This window comes from Ranitomeya variabilis, chromosome 1 (genome assembly GCF_051348905.1).
Source record: "Ranitomeya variabilis isolate aRanVar5 chromosome 1, aRanVar5.hap1, whole genome shotgun sequence".
NCBI classification, from domain to species: domain Eukaryota; kingdom Metazoa; phylum Chordata; class Amphibia; order Anura; family Dendrobatidae; genus Ranitomeya; species Ranitomeya variabilis.
Window position 1 is genome coordinate 333,871,834 of NC_135232.1, and position 17,713 is coordinate 333,889,546.

General features: G+C 43.6%; 1 protein-coding gene across 2 annotated transcripts in view; it reads left to right on the top strand.

Annotated features, from left to right (window-relative positions):
• Positions 1-17,713, top strand: part of HAUS4 (HAUS augmin like complex subunit 4) — a 39,406-nt gene that overhangs the window by 15,939 nt on the left and 5,754 nt on the right. For both annotated transcript variants that reach the window (XM_077299068.1, XM_077299073.1), the window contains exons 3-6: positions 5,848-5,979; positions 6,095-6,229; positions 6,310-6,406; positions 17,258-17,403. In XM_077299068.1, coding sequence (XP_077155183.1) covers positions 5,848-5,979; positions 6,095-6,229; positions 6,310-6,406; positions 17,258-17,403 — 510 coding nt within the window. The remainder of the gene's footprint in view (positions 1-5,847; positions 5,980-6,094; positions 6,230-6,309; positions 6,407-17,257; positions 17,404-17,713) is intronic.

Consider the following 17,713-nt stretch of genomic DNA (forward strand, 5'->3'; position numbering starts at 1 on the left):
AACAACAATTTCTTCCACTCATTTATAAAAAATGCCAGGAGTTAAATCCTCAGCTAACTTTTTTAGTCGCTGTGAATGGGTGATGAAGAAATTCCTTCAATTCAGCCACCTGTGTCCTTTGACCTTCATGTAGTGTTACCTGAGGGTTGGCCATATCTACAAGGAAGGGTTTCAGCTCAAGCAATCGCTCAATCATTAAATAGGTGCTGCCCCACCGAGTGGCTTGATCCACAATTGCCCCTTTTCCAGCACGTTTCTTCAAGATGGAATCAATTTTAGGGGTTCTGGCAGCAATAGCCGATTTCCTCACTTTGCTAATCAGAGTTCTAGCATGTCCCGCTTGCAGACTATCTTATTGCCAGCTGCAGCGTGTGCACAGCACAGCGCATGTGATGAATAGGAAAGAGGTGTGAAGCAGCTTCAACAAGATCATATAATTGTAAAGAATCATTTTGCTGTTCTTCTGTAGTATCTGTTCTTCAGTTATGGGAACAGGACTGTGGCCTTCAATCTACAAAGTACTGAATGTAAAATGTTGTAGCTGCTGTTCACCTTCATTATTCTCATTTATCAGTATAATTGTACTTATCATGTTTGAAGCATTATCAGTTACAATAGCAAGAACTTGTTCTTTTTTGAGTTCATAATCTTGCAGAACTTTTCCCATTAATGTCTGGAGAAACTGGCTGCTGTAATGAGCTTTAGTATCTTTTACTGCCAGTGTCTTAGTAACAATTTTTTTGTTGTCACAAACATATCGAACGTTGATGGGAAAATAGTTCACTTTGTGCCATGTGCAGGCATCCTTTTTAAGAAGCATATAGCCAGTCAAACCTCCCAACTGCTACACCCAGAAACCCCTCTAACCTTATTAATATTCCATGCATGCCTCACTTGTATTCCCTTCCTTTGAAGTCCATGCTGTCAGACTCTACGTCCCCTTCTCCATGCGAGTGGCAGTGGTGTATCGTCCTCCCGGCCCCTCTCATCAGTTCCTGGATCACTTTGCCACCTGGCTTCCACACTTTCTCTCCTGTGACACCCCCACCCTTATCATGGGTGATTTCAACATCCCCATTGCTTCTCCCCTTTCCCCGTCTGCTTCTCACCTTTTATCTCTAACCTCCTCTTTCGGCCTCTCGCAGCATACTAACTCTCCAACGCATGAAGATGGAAACTCCCTTGACTTGGTCTTCTCCCGACTTTGCTCAGTGGATGATTTCACAAACACCCCTCTCCCGCTCTCTGACCACAACCTTCTTTCATTCTCTATCAAGAACTGCCATCCCGCTCAGGTCACCCCCACTTTCCACACTTATAGAAACATACAGGCCATTAACACCCAGAAACTTATGAAGAACTTGCAGTCCTCATTGGCCCCAATCTCCTCCATCTCATGTCCTGATTCTGCTCTGAACCATTACAATGAAACCCTGCAAAGTGCCCTGGATGAAGCTGCTCCTCCTATACATAGAGCAACTCGACACAGACGGCGACAACCGTGGCACACGCTGCAAACACGTTTCCTGCAGCGGTGCTCCAGGTGCGCCAAACGTCTGTGGAGAAAATCTAATCTACCCGAAGATTTCATCCATTATAAGTTCATGCTAAAAACATACAACTCTGCCCTTCACCTCTCCAAACAAACCTATTTCAACACCCTCATCACCTCACTGTCCAATAACCCTAAACGTCTCTTCGACACTTTCCAGTCCCTACTCAACCCAAGAGAGCAGGCCCCAACCACAGATCTCCGCGCTGACGATCTGGCCAATTACTTCAAAGAAAAAATTGAGCACATTCGACAGGAAATCATCTCCCAATCTCTTCATACCAGGCACTGTCCTCCCTCCCCCACTGCATCTAGTTCACTCTCTGACTTTGAACCAGTTACTGAAGAAGTAAGCAGGCTCCTTGCATCTTCTCGCCCGACCACTTGCACCAGTGACCCCATTCCGTCACATCTCCTCCAGTCCCTTTCCCCGGCTGTCACCTCTCACATAACAAAAATATTCAACCTTTCCCTCACTTCCGGTATTTTTCCCTCCTCATTTAAGCATGCCATCATACATCCATTACTTAAAAAACCCTCCCTCGACCAAAACTGTGCCGCTAATTATAGACCTGTCTCTAATCTTCCCTTCATCTCTAAACTCCTGGAATGCCTGGTCCACTCCCGTCTTACCCGCTATCTCTCAGATAACTCTCTTCTCGACCCTCTTCAATCTGACTTCCGCTCTTTACACTCTACTGAAACTGCCCTCACTAAAGTCTCTAATGACCTACTAACAGCTAAATCTAATGGTCACTACTCCATGCTAATTCTCTTGGATCTTTCCGCAGCATTCGACACTGTGGATCATCAGCTCCTCCTCACTATGCTCCGCTCCATTGGCATCAAGGACACCGTTCTCTCTTGGTTCTCCTCCTATCTCTCTGACCGATCCTTCACTGTATGTTTTGCTGGTTCCTCCTCCTCTCACCTTCCCCTTACTGTTGGGGTTCCTCAAGGATCAGTCCTAGGCCCCCTCCTCTTCTCTTTGTATACTGCCCCTATTGGACAAACAATCAGTAGATTTGGGTTCCAGTACCATCTCTATGCTGATGACACCCAATTATACACCTCTTCTCCTGCTTTCACTCCGACCTTCTTAGAAAACACCAGTGATTGTCTTACCGCTGTCTCTAACATCATGTCCTCCCTCTATCTGAAACTGAACCTGTCAAAAACTGAACTCCTCGTGTTCTCTCCCTCTACTAACCTACTTTTGCCTGACATTGCTATCTCCGTGTGCGGTTCCACCATTACTCCAAAGCAACATGCCCGCTGCCTTGGGGTCATCCTTGATTCCGAGCTTTCATTCACCCCCCACATCCGATCACTGGCTCGCTCTTCTTATCTGCATCTCAAAAACATTTCTAGAATTCGCCCTTTTCTTACTTTCGACTCTGCAAAAACTCTTACTGTTTCTCTTATTCATTCCCGTCTGGACTATTGTAACTCTCTACTAATTGGCCTCCCTCTTACCAAACTCTCCCCGCTCCAATCTGTCCTGAATGCTGCTGCCAGGATCATATTCCTCACCAACCGTTACACCGATGCCTCTACCTTGTGCCAGTCATTACACTGGCTACCCATCCACTCCAGGATCCAGTACAAAACTACTACCCTCATCCACAAAGCACTCCATGGCTCAGCACCACCCTACATCTCCTCTCTGGTCTCAGTCTACCACCCTACCCGTGCCCTCCGCTCCGCTAATGACCTCAGGTTAGCATCCTCAATAATCAGAACCTCCCACTCCCGTCTCCAAGACTTTACACGTGCTGCGCCGATTCTTTGGAATGCATTACCTAGGTTAATACGATTAATCCCCAATCCCCACAGTTTTAAGCGTGCCCTAAAAACGCATTTGTTCAGACTGGCCTACCGCCTCAACGCATTAACCTAACTATCCCTGTGTGGCCTATTAAAAATAGAAAAAAAAACAAAACACATAATCAGGTTCCTTGCATCGTGTTCTCATACACTTTATGCAGTTAATAGCACTCTGTGTCTGTACTGTTACATACTTAGGCTGTTAACTGGTTCATGCAGCTTTACATGAACACCCGAGCCTTATACTATGGCTGGTCCAAATAACTAAAGCAATTGTCACCATCCACCTCTCGTGTCTCCCCTTTTCCTCATAGTTTGTAAGCTTGCGAGCAGGGCCCTCATTCCTCCTGGTATCTGTTTTGAACTGTGATTTCTGTTATGCTGTAATGTCTATTGTCTGTACAAGTCCCCTCTATAAGTTGTAAAGCGCTGCGGAATATGTTGGCGCTATATAAATAAAAATTATTATTATTATAGCGTCTCTTGAGATCTTCCTTTTGGTTAAGGGCTTCTTCAATCACTAATTTTCTAACTTTCTCTTTCCAGAGAAACACCAAATTTGCTGGTCATTTCTCCATTAAGAGCTGTAAAAGCTGGCCGTGCAAATAATGATAGTGGTACACAGTCCTTTACAACAAGCTTGATGAGCTGTCTTTTAAACACATCTGCTGTCATTGTTACAGTAACTTTGTCACAAAATATCTTGTAACTGACGTTTGAGACGCTCTTTCCTCCTCCTTTGCCTGGCGGGAAGTGCTGGTCTCTGGTTTCTTGATGCTGCTGTGATCTTTTTTCAATCATAGGTTTGTAAACTTCTGGGTGGCAGCGTTGTAAATTGTCTTTTTAGATTGGAAGCTCTTGAAAGAGCACGGTGGCTGGAACCAAATATCTCAAATTTGGACTCCTCAGACCAAAGCACAGATTTCCACTGGTCTAATGTCCATTCCTTGTGTTCTTTAGCCCAAACAAGTCTCTTCTGCTTGTTGCCTGTCCTTAGCAGTGGTTTCCTAGAAGCTATTTTACCATGAAGGCCTGCTGCACAAAGTCCCCTCTTAACAGTTGTTGTAGAGATGTGTGTACTGCTAGACCTCTGTCTGGCATTGACCTGGTCTCTAATCTGAGCTGCTGTTAACCTGCGAGGCTGGTGACTCGGATAAACTTATCCTCAGAAGCAGAGGTGACTCTTGGTCTTCCTTTCCTGGGTCGGGCCTCATGTGAGCCAGTTTCTTTATAGCGCTTGATGGTTTTTGCAACTGCACTTGGGGACACTTTCAAAGTTTTTCCAATTTTTGCGGCAACATATACTGGGCTATTGATTTATGCACAGTTTATTGAAAGTTTAGATATGCTTTAACAAGTATTTGCCTTAATCCTGCTTTCCTGTTAACTCCAGAACTTGTGAGATGAATGTAAGCTTTCTTTCCCTGTGTTTATTTTTTTCCCCTTATCTGTAGAGGAGGAGCTTCACTACTTGTCATGAACATAGACTGCAGCACAGATTCCTCTCGGCTAAAAGTCTAGACCTTAGATCAGGAATAGGACAGACATTTATAGGACATTTCATAACTTTCCCTAATTCTTATGAAAAAAAAATATTCCCCACAAACTGCATTGAACTACTGTACCCAATTTATTATATGTTTTAGGAGTCAAAGTAATTCCATTTTATACCGACTCCATGACTCCGACTCCACAGCCCTGATGAGAGCTGCCTCCAGAACAGTTTTTTCCAGTACAGGACGTGTGAAGGGGGCATAATAATGTGTTTGGCCGATTTGGTGGTAGGGCAGTGTTACAGGACTTGATACTTCAACATTGCCTACCTTTTTTAACAAAACGACTCTGACCCAATCATGGGTTCTGATATCCCTGGCAGAGGAAGAGTAAAGTGTTTCTTTTCTGCAATATAGAGAATGTCACCCCTGTACCTATCTCTGCTCATATTCGCTTGTCATCACATTTTAGCCATATTTCTAATCTTGCAAGGCCATGTTTAATTATACCATAACTCTGTGTAATGTGTGGAGGTGGAGACAGCTAGTACGATGTGCTCTCCTCTCGATCCTCTGCACCTTAAGATGCAGGACACCTCTGTGTTGCCTATTGAATATACGGTAGTTGTGATTAACCGAGGGCACTAATTTTGGTAGCACGATGTGTCTTGACTAATGTCCCTCTCTTGCTGGCTTCTGTCGGCCACATTTCTCCTGCACAAGGTAACTGAAATCTCTGCATTTCGGCATTTTTATAGGAGTGAATGATGATTACAAGGACAGGGAACTGTTCAGAGGGAACTGTTCAGAGGGATCTTAAGTCACGGCGACAGAAAATTGTTAGCTTCATCATTGCCGTCCTTCAACATTTATCTGTGTTGTGTGGCTGAGAGACTGGTGGATGTCACTGACTGACTATCTGTTTAACAGATTTCCGCTGCCGTATGATTTTCTAACTTTTTTTTTTCTTTTAAGACACAAAGAGAGCTACGACTGCAGAGGATAATTTGGTTCAGGTCAGAAGTTATCCATCGCCTGGTTCAGGAGATATTAGTAGACTTGCAGATGAAGAAGCAGGAGGATGCACTGACTGATGAGGAGAATAAGGTATGTTACTTCTGTTCTTTGTTCCTGGCAGTAAGAATGATGAGCCATATATTACCTTCCATTTTATGTTTATTTTTGTATTTTCTCTTTCCTGTCTTGCCTTCACAATGTACAGTTTCTGGACCATCTGCAGCGGTGTTTTGTGGTCTCGGAGTGCGCACGTCTTCTGCCCTCTATAGATGAACCTGCCTCTGCATCTCTTCTCGGATTGCAGAAGAAACACGTGAATGAATTTCTGCCACTACAGAGGGTAACAAAACGCCTCTTTTGTAACACAACATACCATCCTGTTATTTTATATGGTGTCTGGATGGTCTCCTATCATTTCAGGATATTTTTTGGATGAGAGAACAGTTGAAGAAGCAGCTGGAAGATGCCTTGCGAAAGAAATGCTTTACTTTTTTGTCTTTTCACCAACCAGAAACAGGTGTGCTTAAAATTATTATCTTAAATGCTTGAAAAGTTATTTTCTCAGAATAAGGCTAGTGTGGTTTGGTCATGCAGCATTAACTCCTTCCTGACATTGGACGTCCAGCTACCTCCTATTTTGCAGTGCGTTCCCGTAAGTGGATATATATCGGTACACCCTGGCGATCATATGGGCACAGAAGCTATTCCCGCACAATCGCCACCAGGAGCTTGGCTTAAGTGATAATAATAATAATAATAATAATAATTTTATTTATATAGCGCCAACATATTCCGCAGCGCTTTACAACTTATAGAGGGGACTTATACAGACAATAGACATTACAGCATAACAGAAATCACAGTTCAAAACAGATACCAGTAGGAATGAGGGCCCTGCTCGCAAGCTTACAATCTATGAGGAAAAGGGGAGACACGAGAGGTGGATGGTAACAATTGCTTTAGTTATTTGGACCAGCCATAGTGTAAGGCTCGGGTGTTCATGTAAAGCTGCATGAACCAGTTAACTGCCTAAGTATGTAACAGTACAGACACAGAGGCTATTAACTGCATAAAGTGTATGAGAACATGATGGAGGAACGTGATTATGTTGTTGTTTTTTTATTAATAGGCCACACAGGGATAATTAGGTTAATGCGTTGAGGCGGTAGGCCAATCTGAACAAATGAGTTTTTAGGGCACGCTTAAAACTGTGGGGATTGGGGATTAATTGTATTAACCTAGGTAGTGCATTCCAAAGAATCGGCGCCGCACGTGTAAAGTCTTGGAGACGGGAGTGGGAGGTTCTGATTATTGAGGATGCTAACCTGAGGTCATTAGCGGAGCGGAGGGCACGGGTAGGTTGGTAGACTGAGACCAGAGAGGAGATGTAGGGTGGTGCTGAGCCATGGAGTGCTTTGTGGATGAGGGTAGTAGTTTTGTACTGGATTCTGGATTGGATGGGTAGCCAGTGTAATGACTGGCACAAGGTAGAGGCATCGGTGTAACGGTTGGCGAGGAATATGATCCTGGCAGCAGCATTCAGGACAGATTGGAGCGGGGAGAGTCTGGTAAAAGGTAGGCCAATTAGTAGAGAGTTACAATAGTCCAGACGAGAAAGAATAAGTGAGACAGTAAGAGTTTTTGCAGAGTCGAAAGTAAGAAAAGGGCGAATTCTGGAAATGTTTTTGAGATGCAGATAAGAAGAGCGAGCCAGTGATCGGATGTGGGGGGTGAATGAAAGCTCGGAATCAAGGATGACTCCAAGGCAGCGGGCATGTTGCTTTGGAGTAATGGTGGAACCGCACACAGAGATGGCAATGTCGGGCAAAGGTAGGTTTGTAGAGGGAGAGAACACGAGGAGTTCAGTTTTTGACAGGTTCAGTTTCAGATAGAGGGAGGACATGATGTTAGAGACAGCGGTAAGACAATCACTGGTGTTTTCTAAAAAGGTCGGCGTGATAACAGGAGAAGAGGTATATAATTGGGTGTCGTCAGCATAGAGATGGTACTGGAAACCAAATCTACTGATTGTTTGTCCAATAGGGGCAGTATACAAAGAGAAGAGGAGGGGGCCTAGGACTGATCCTTGAGGAACCCCAACAGTAAGGGGAAGGTGAGAGGAGGAGGAACCAGCAAAACAAACAGTGAAGGATCGGCCAGAGAGATAGGAGGAGAACCAAGAGAGAACGGTGTCCTTGAGGCCGATGGAGCGGAGCATAGTGAGGAGGAGCTGATGATCCACAGTGTCGAATGCTGCGGAGAGATCCAAGAGAATTAGCATGGAATAGTGACCATTAGATTTAGCTGTTAGTAGGTCATTAGAGACTTTAGTGAGGGCAGTTTCAGTAGAGTGTAAAGAGCGGATAGCCAAATAGCCAAACCCTGACTGTTTATCCCTCTAAATGCCACGATCAATAGCGATCACAGCATTTAGAAGGCTAGGAGAGCCTTCCCTCTCCCTCCCAGTCGTCACTGTGCAAGGTAATCGCGGGCTGCCGATGATGGTCATGGCAACTGCACGTCAAATGACAATCTCCGGGTCTGCCAGCTATAGTCGACTGTTAGACCATATAAAGAGCATGGTTTAAAACCCGTTCTATCATTGTAACACTGACTGCTGTAATGCAATATATCAGAGTAATAGGAGTTAAAGTGCCATAGAAATTTAAAAAATCACAAAATAAAGAACAAAATAAATTACACCAATAAATATGTATATTTATGTAAAAACAAAGTACATATATTTGTTATCGCTGTGTCTGGAAGGACCTGACCTATAAAACTGGTACACATGTTAACCCCTTCAGTGAGTACTGTAAAAAAATAAATACAAACGTAACAAAAACTATGCTTTTTCATCATACCGCCAAACAAAGTGGAGTAAAAAGCCATGTTTGTAAATAAAAGTGGTATAGCTGAAAACGTTATCTTGTCCTGCAAAAAACTGTCCACCATAGAGCTCCATCGGCAAAATTAAAAAGCTATAGCTCTGAGAATAGTGATGTAAAAACTATTTTTTTCTTTAAAAAAAAAAAAAAGTTGTGTAAAAATCTGCAAAACATGAAATTATATAAATGTGGTATCGCTATTGAAGAATAAATCCTAAAGAACGAGGGGGAGGCTATGTAAATATAGGGGCAAAACTTCAAAATAATCAAAAAAAACCTACAGAGCAACAAAGTACTAAGCCCAGAGTAAAAGTCATTAATGTTTATTGGTAATGAATAAAAATTTAAAAAACTAAGTATACATGGAGATGAAAAGACATGAGTAACCGCCGGTGTGAAACCAAACAAGTGAATAGTATGCAGACTATATTGCAGCAATAAATCAAATCAAAATATGTAGTGTCCAAATATATAAATATCAATAAATATAATCAAGTGAAAAGTAATCATAAATATAATAGGGACATAAACATGATTAAATGATAAAGTGCTGCGCCAAAAATTTTTTTATGTAATAAAAAATACACATATAAAATATAGTCCCAAAAAATTATGCCAAAAAGAATATTTGTAACCATATGTATAAATACACAAAGATCCACCATGAAAAATTAATCTTATGCAAAATACTAGTGTTACACCAATTAGCCATTGATTTTTCAACCAGCATACAAATCCATAGGTGGATAAATAAGGTACAAGTGCTGTGCATAAAGGGTCAAACTGTAAGACCTAATACCAAGCAAAAGGCATAATGAAAGCGTATAAGGTGCAAGTGCATTAAAGGGATATCCCGAGTCAAGGCAGAAAGGATCAGATGTTAAGAGTTGGAGGAGGCTGAGGTGGCATTAATTAACGATCAGTCCCCAGAGGCACAGGTGAGGTTAAAGGTAGCTCAGAATAGAGTATGTCAGATGGCAATGAAAAAAGCGGAACGTAGGAGAATGTTTCAAACTGATAAATACTTAGAAAAGGGGTTTCGGTATGGAAACTATGAAGAAATGATAGCCCTGTATGTGGACGGCGTGTTATTGTTCTTGGAAGATGCACAGGAGTCTCTGGGGGCCGTTATGAATAGTATTACTACATTTGGGGCTCTTTCAGGATTATCTATTAATCGGGATAAGTCTGTGTTGCTGCCCATGGAAGCGGTGGCTCCTCTGACACTAGACCCTGGGGTTTCCATAAGGGTGGTACATGAGTTTAAATATCTTGGCATTGTGGTTTCGGACAAAATAGAGGACTATGTACGGCTCAACCTGACTCCTTTGCTTGGGAAGTTCCAGCAGAAGATTGGGGCCTGGAAGAAACTATTTCTGAGGCTGGAGGCGCTACCAGGAGACAGGCCAGTACACCAGGAGACGTGGAGGGGGCCGTAGGTGGGCAACAACACAGCAGCAGGACCGCTACCTCAGCCTTTGTGCAAGGAGGAACAGGAGGAGCACTGCCAGAGCCCTGCAAAATGACCTCCAGCAGGCCACAAATGTGCATGTCTGCACAAGCTGTTAGAAACAGACTCCATGAGGATGGTCTGAGTGCCCGACATCCACAGATGGGGGTTGTGCTCACAGCCCAACACCATGCAGGATGCTAGGTTCACAGTGAGCACATGTAACAGAATCTGGAGACGCCGTGGAGAGCGATCTGCTGCATGCAACGTCCTTCAGCCCCAAGTGTTTCATTACAGTTTATAACGCAGAGCCGTGAAAATAAAAAATCATTTTTTTCCCACAAAAATGTTTTTTTAGCCACCCAAATTTTTATTTTCCCAAGGGTAACGAGAAATTGGACCCCAAAAGTTGTTTTCCAATTTGTCCTGAGTACGCTGATACCCCATATGTTGGGGTAAACCCCTGTTTGGGCACACGGGAGAGCTCGGAAGGGAAGGAGCACTGTTTTACTTTTTCAGCACAGAATTGGCTGGAATTGAGATCGGACGCCATGTCGCTTTTGGAGAGCCCCTGATGTGCCTAAACAGTGGAAACCTCCAATTCTAACTTAAACCCTAATCCTAACCCTAGCCCTAACCCTAATGGGAATATGGAAATAAATACATTTTTTTTAATTTTATTATTTTTCCCTAAGGGGGTGATGAAGGGGGGTTTGATTTACTTTTATAGCGGGTTTTTTAGCGGATTTTTATGATTGACAGCCGTCAGACTAAGACGCTTTTTATTGCAAAAAATATTTTTTGCGTCACCACATTTTGAGAGCTATAATTTTTCCATATTTTGGTCCATAGTCATGTGAGGTCTTGCTTTTTGCGGGACGAGTTGACGTTTTTATTGGTAACTTTTTTGGGCAAGTGACATTTTTTTGATCGCTTTTTATTCCGATTTTTGTGAGGCAGAATGACCAAAAACCAGTTATTCATTTAATTCTTTTTGGGGCGCGTTTATACAATTCCACGTTTTTTTGTTTTGTTTTTTAACTCAAATTTTTATTAAGAATAACATTACAATTGACATGCTACATTCTTGTTTTCAGTACAAAGTTGCCCCCTCCAATAAGACAGCCCACCTTGTTTAATAGCTCCACACTCAAATCTATAGGATGACTATCCCCTCAGTTAGGACCATAGGCCACTTGTTATGTTTTCACCAATTCAGGGTCTTGATTCACCCGGTCTCTATAACAAACCTATCCCATGGCAAGCCACGGAGACCACAGCTTATTGAACATTTCAATTTTCCCTCTTTTCTGATAAAACCCCTCTTCCAGTTTCAGGCCCTGCTTCACATATTGGAGGAATTCTCTTCTTGAAGGCGGCTCGTCCTTAATCCAATTTCACGCTTTTACCTTCCGGGCCATATACAGCAATCTGGCAATAGCTGTCTTCAGGTTGTTATCCACTCCAATCTCATCCACGCACCCCAACAAGCACACCATCGGGTCCCTTGGCACCGTGCATCTGTATGCTCCTTCCACACGACTCAAAACTACCAACCAAAAAGCAGCCAGTCGTCTCGGACACATCCACATCATATGAAATATATCAGCATCTGTAGATTTACACCTCGGGCACTCAGAATCATCACACAAGCCTGCCTTATATAACACCTTCGGAGATTTGTAAACTGTGTATTACATAAAGCTGTGCCAGCCTATACGGTTCGCTCAGAGACAGCTGTGGAACCCACTCCAGCACCGACTCCCAAGTTTAATTCTCCAATGGGCCCAGATCCCTCTCCCACTTGGCTCTCGCCAGTATTGGAAACCTTAACAGGAAAGTGTGCAGCAAGTCTTTATAAAGAGTGGAAATAACCCCCCCCCCAGTAGTCCCTTCACCACACACATACTCTAACACTATATCCCTTTGAATTCTGATGCCTCCGTCCCTGTTCTGAGCTCCAAATGTGTGTCTCATCCGCAAATATTGATATTCTGCCACAGGGCCGAGATCAAATTCCACCTGCAACTGGGAAAGGGATTTCAACTCTCCCTGCTCAATTATCTGATAGACATATTGAATCCCATTGGCCTGCCTTTCTGGTAGTACCCCCATTGCCACAAACTCCTTTAAATTATTATGCCATAGCGGGGAGAATCTGGTCAGACCCGTAATCCCACGTATATGTTTTAGTCTACCCCACAGCTTACATATCAATAACAAAGTCGGATACAATTTCCCCAAAGCCCCCAGGGAGCCATCCTCCAGACATTGTACTGCTGGCCTTCTTTTTGTCACCTTTTCCATTAATTGCTGTACAGCCCCGGACGACCCTTCATGCGCCCAGCCCTTTAAATGCTGACTCTGGGCTGCAAGAACTACTTCAGGGTTAGGCAATGCCAAGCCCCCATCTTCCTTGGGTCGTTGAAGTGTCTCCAGTCTGATACGTGGATGTTGTCTCCCCCATACCAAATTCCTGAACAGGGAGTTAATCTGCTGAAATTTCCTGCGTGGTATCCAAACTGGCGCATTATGAAGAACATACAGAATCTTCGGCATCAAAATCATTTTGATAAGATTCACCCTGCCCACCACAGATAAATGCAGCTTAACCCAAGCATCCACTTTTGCCTTAAGAACACCTAAGATCGGAGTCAGATTCCTATGTATGTAATCCGTAACCGGCATAGATACCCATATCCCAAGATATTTAAATTGACTTACCACCTTCAGTCGCCCATCCTCCAGCAGCTCACTCCCCTTCTCCCCTACGTCGTCCACTTTAAACAAAATAGACTTACTCCAGTTTATCGTCAGTCCTGACAGTGAGCCAAATCTTTCAATAATCCCAATAGCCCACCCCCCCAAGGAAGCAACCGGGTCAGCTAGAAACAGTAGAATATGGTCCACATACAACGCCACCCTCTCTTCAATCATCCCATATTTAAACCCAGACACCTCGTCAGACTGTCGAAGTTTAGCAGCCAATGGCTCCACGGCCAGAGCAAACAAAAAAGGAGAGAGCGGACATCCTTGCCTTGTCCCTCTAGCTAATTGTATAGTCTGTGATAACTCCCCATTCACCCGGACTCTGGCCATCGGCTGCGAATACAGCAGCTGAATCCAGGACACAAACCGTGAGCCAAACCCCGTATATTGCAACACCTGCCAGAGATATCCCCATTCCACACTGTTGAACGCCTTATGGGCGTCTAAAGATGCAATAACTCTCTGGCCACAGTTATCAGACCTAAGCTGCAGATTCATAAATAGCCTCCGTAGGTTGACCGCCGTGGATCTATCAGGCATAAAGCCAGATTGGTCTGGGTGCACCAGGCCGGAGATTACACTCGTCAACCTCATCGCCAACACCTTGGCCAGAATCTTGACATCTATAGTGAGCAAGGAGATTGGCCGATATGACTCAGGTTGCCCCAAGTCTTTCCCCTCCTTAGGAATCACCGCTATTATGGCCTCTCTCATGGATGCAGGCAGACACTCCCTAGTCTTAGCCTCCTCTAGGACCGCCTTTAATCTGGGAATTAGCACCTCCCCCATATGTTTATAGATCTCAGCAGGAAACCCATCTACTCCAGGCGCCTTCCCATTAGCCATAGACTGTAATGCCCGACCCAGTTCCTCCTCCGTGATAGGAGCCTCCAAGCCCTCTCTATCTGCATCACTCAACCTCGGGAGCTCCAGTCCCTCAAGGAACGCCACTGTGTCTCCCACTGTCCCATCCACCCGAGAGGAATATAGGTCCTCGTAAAAATCCACAAAAACCTCCAAAATCTCTGGAGTCTCAGAGACACTCGTACCACTTCCGGAAACCAGAGAACGGACAAATGAAGTACTTCTCTGTGCAGAAGCCACCAGCGACAGCATGTGACCTACAGTTTCACCCTCCTGATAATAAGCCAGCTTCATGAATTCCCGCTTCCTTTCAGCTTTACCCAGCAAAATTTCTTCCAGATGACTTTGAGCTGCCTTTAATCTCTTCCCAGCTTCCGGAGTACCCAGTGTCACCATCTCATCCTCCGCTGCCCTCAACCAATCAATCGCTGCCTTCTCTGCCTCTCTTGACTTCCGCTTGCATCTACTAATGTCTCTAAATAGCAGCTCTCTTAAGTACGCCTTCATGGCTTCCCATACAGTAAGAGCATCTACACTCCCATCATTCAGCTCAAAAAATTCCACCAACTCCCGTTTTATCTTATCTAGATCTATACTGTGCAGCCAGTTTGGGTGAATCTTCCACTCTCTCCTGTTCACGGCCCGTGTCCCCATCGGTCGAAACTCCACCTCAATTGGACTATGGTCCGAGAGGGCCCTAGGCAAATATCTCACATCCCCCTACCATCGTGTCCAACAGACGGTTGCCCAGTGCCAAATCAATTCTGGATAGAGTACCATGAGCCGGTGAATAACATGAATACCCCCTTTCCCCAACATGCCTAACTCTCCATAGGTCAGTCATACCCACTTCACGAATATAAGTCCCAAACGTAGTAATGTGTCCCTCTGTCCTATTCTGGGAGTTTTTATTTTTATCCCAAAAGTCATCACATATATTATTAAGATCTCCAATAATTAGAAATGGTATCGGCCCGAGCTTTCCACCCTCTCCAGCACCTCTCTAATTTTCTTACTTGAGTATGGAGGCGGAATATACATCGCTGCTATACACATCAACACTCCATTTATTTTGCATTGCACCACCACATACTGACCATCCACATCCTCCTGTACCTTCACCTCTTCATACTGCACTCCCACAGGTACCAACACCGACACACCCCTAGAGTACGTAGAGAAGGTAGAATGGTATGCCCTCTGTATCCAGCGCCTGTTCAATACATCCACCTTTTCCCGCACTAAATGTGTCTCCAGCAGGCATACCATTGAGACCCTCTGTTCTCGAACATACTGCAGACTTGCCGCCCGCCGAGTTTTATCCGCTAGGCCTCTTACATTCCAACTCAATATTTTAATGCGGTCCCCCATCCTACGGCTCATCATCCTTCATAGTATCCACTTTTCCAAGTATGAGCTGTCTAATCCCTCCCACCCCCCCTACCAACTCCCAACTTGCCCCCCTAACCCACCCAATACAATTCCACGTTTGGTAAAATGGATAAAGCAGTTTTATTCTTTGGGTCAATACGATTACAGCGATACCTCATTTATATATTTATTTTTTTTTATGTTTTGGGTCTTTTATATGATAAAAACTATTTTATAGAAAAAATAATTATTTTTGCATCGCATTATTCTGAGGACTATAACTTTTTAATTTTTTCGCTGATGATGCTGTATGGCAGCTCGTTTTTTGCGGGACAAGATGACGTTTTCAGCAGTACCATGGTTATTTATTTCCGTCTTTTTCATCGCGTGTTATTCCACTTTTTGTGCGGCGGTATGATAATAAAGCGTTGTTTTTTGGCTCGTTTTTTTTTTTTTACTGCGTTCACTGAAGGGGTTAACTAGCAGGACAGTTTTATAGGTTGGGTCGTTACAGACGCGGCGATACTAAATGTGTACTTTTTATTATTATTTAGATAAAGAAATGTATTTATGGGAACAATATATATATATTTTTTATGTAGGAATTTATTTATTTTTTTACACGTGAATAATTATTTATTTTTTTTACTTTACAACATTGCCCCAGGGGAGTGGCATCATGTTATAGTGACAGATCGCTGATTGACAATTTGCACAGCACTGTGTCAGATCAGCGATCTGACAGGCAGTGCTCCAGGCTTGCCGGTGCTTGCTCTGAGCAGGCGCTGGTAAGCCACCTCCCTGCAGGACCCGGATGCAGCCCCGTGGCCATTTTTGGATCCGGGGCCTGCAGGGAGAAGAAGGTAGGAGACCCCCGGAGCAACGTGATCACATCGCGTTGCTCCGAGGGTCTCAGGCAAGCACGCAGGGAGCCCCCTCCCTGCGCGATGCTTCCCTATGTCGCCGGAACACTGTGATCATGTTTGATCGTAGTGTGCTGGGGGTTAATGGGCCGGTCCGTGACTGCTCCTGGCACATAGTGCCGGATGTCAGCTGCGATAGTCAGCTGACACCCGGCCACGATCGGCTGCGCTCCCCCCGTGAGTGCGGCTGATCGCATATGACGTACTATCCCGTCACTGGGAATTAAGTCCCAGGTCACCTCGACTGGGATAGCACGTCATATGGGATTAAGGGTAAAAAAACATAATGTAAGCATGTTTAGTATCTCTGTAAAAGTAATTTTGCCAGGTCATTTTTACTCTAAAATAAATGCTGTAATTATTAAAAAATAAATAAATAAAATAAAGTGTGGTATTTTGCCTTTTTGGAGTGTTTTTTTTTTTTCTTTCTGTTTTACTGCTTTCCATTATGTTACATGATAAAATGGATGGTAACATTCAAGAGTACAAAATGTCTCATAAAAAAACAAGCCCACTCACTGCTATGTCAACAGAAAAATAAAAAAGTTATGGCTCTTGGAATAGGGGGAAGAAAAATGAAGAGAAAAAAAAAGGGAGAAGCCAGCACTGCTTATGGTCAGAACGCAATACAAATGGTGCACATGCACCTACTGAAGTCTAACTGTAGTTCAAATATGAGACATTTAGCAAATAATTGATCAATTCTTCCAGAATTTTCTTTCAGAAAAATGAAAGCTCAAAAGAAACGATCCCCAGCTATTTTTGAGTATTATATAAAACTCAATTTAAGACGTTTTTTCAGTGTTATTTTCCCTATCATGTTACTGTATATTCCAAACAAACAAGTGCATTAGGAATAGTGGAGGTACACTATATAAATTTCTCCTGAAGATCATGTCTTGTTGGCCAAGGTGACTGATCAGAACAGGCCCATGTCATACAAGATCCTCGTGTATGTGGGTCTTTATATGAACCACTATTAGTTTGGGGTGGCAAAGGTTAAATATCTTTGCTTTGTTTTATGTGTATCCTTAATCGGTAGCTTTACCTGGTCTTGATGACTATAACCAATTACCTGTTCTTATTTATGCCTTATTCTTCAGATGAGGAAAGTGAAGTTCTCCGTACTGCAAAAGCTGTTCGTCTGGCCACAACGCTGGAGGATGAAAAAAGGAGGTTAAAAAATGAACAAGAAAAACATCAGGAAATGGGGGCTGCACTTGAAAAACAGCACGAGATATATCCCCGTGTAAGTTAATGGGGAGAATCTACATCTAGGTGCATGCCTGGAGATGCGGCTGTGGATAATTACTGTATAATATGGCAATAACATAACTTACATTGAGGTGTCTTTCATCTCGTCTAACGCCACATTCCAGTGTCAGATCTGCTCTGCCTGCGCCATCTACTGACTGACATAAAGTGAAGCTGCTTTTTTTGTGTATTTTTTGTGAAAATCCAGCGTCTGTAAAGTTGTAACTTTACTGTCCTATAAAATTATTAAAGGGAACCTGTCACCCCCAAAATCGAAAATCAGCTAAGGCCACCGGCATCAGGGG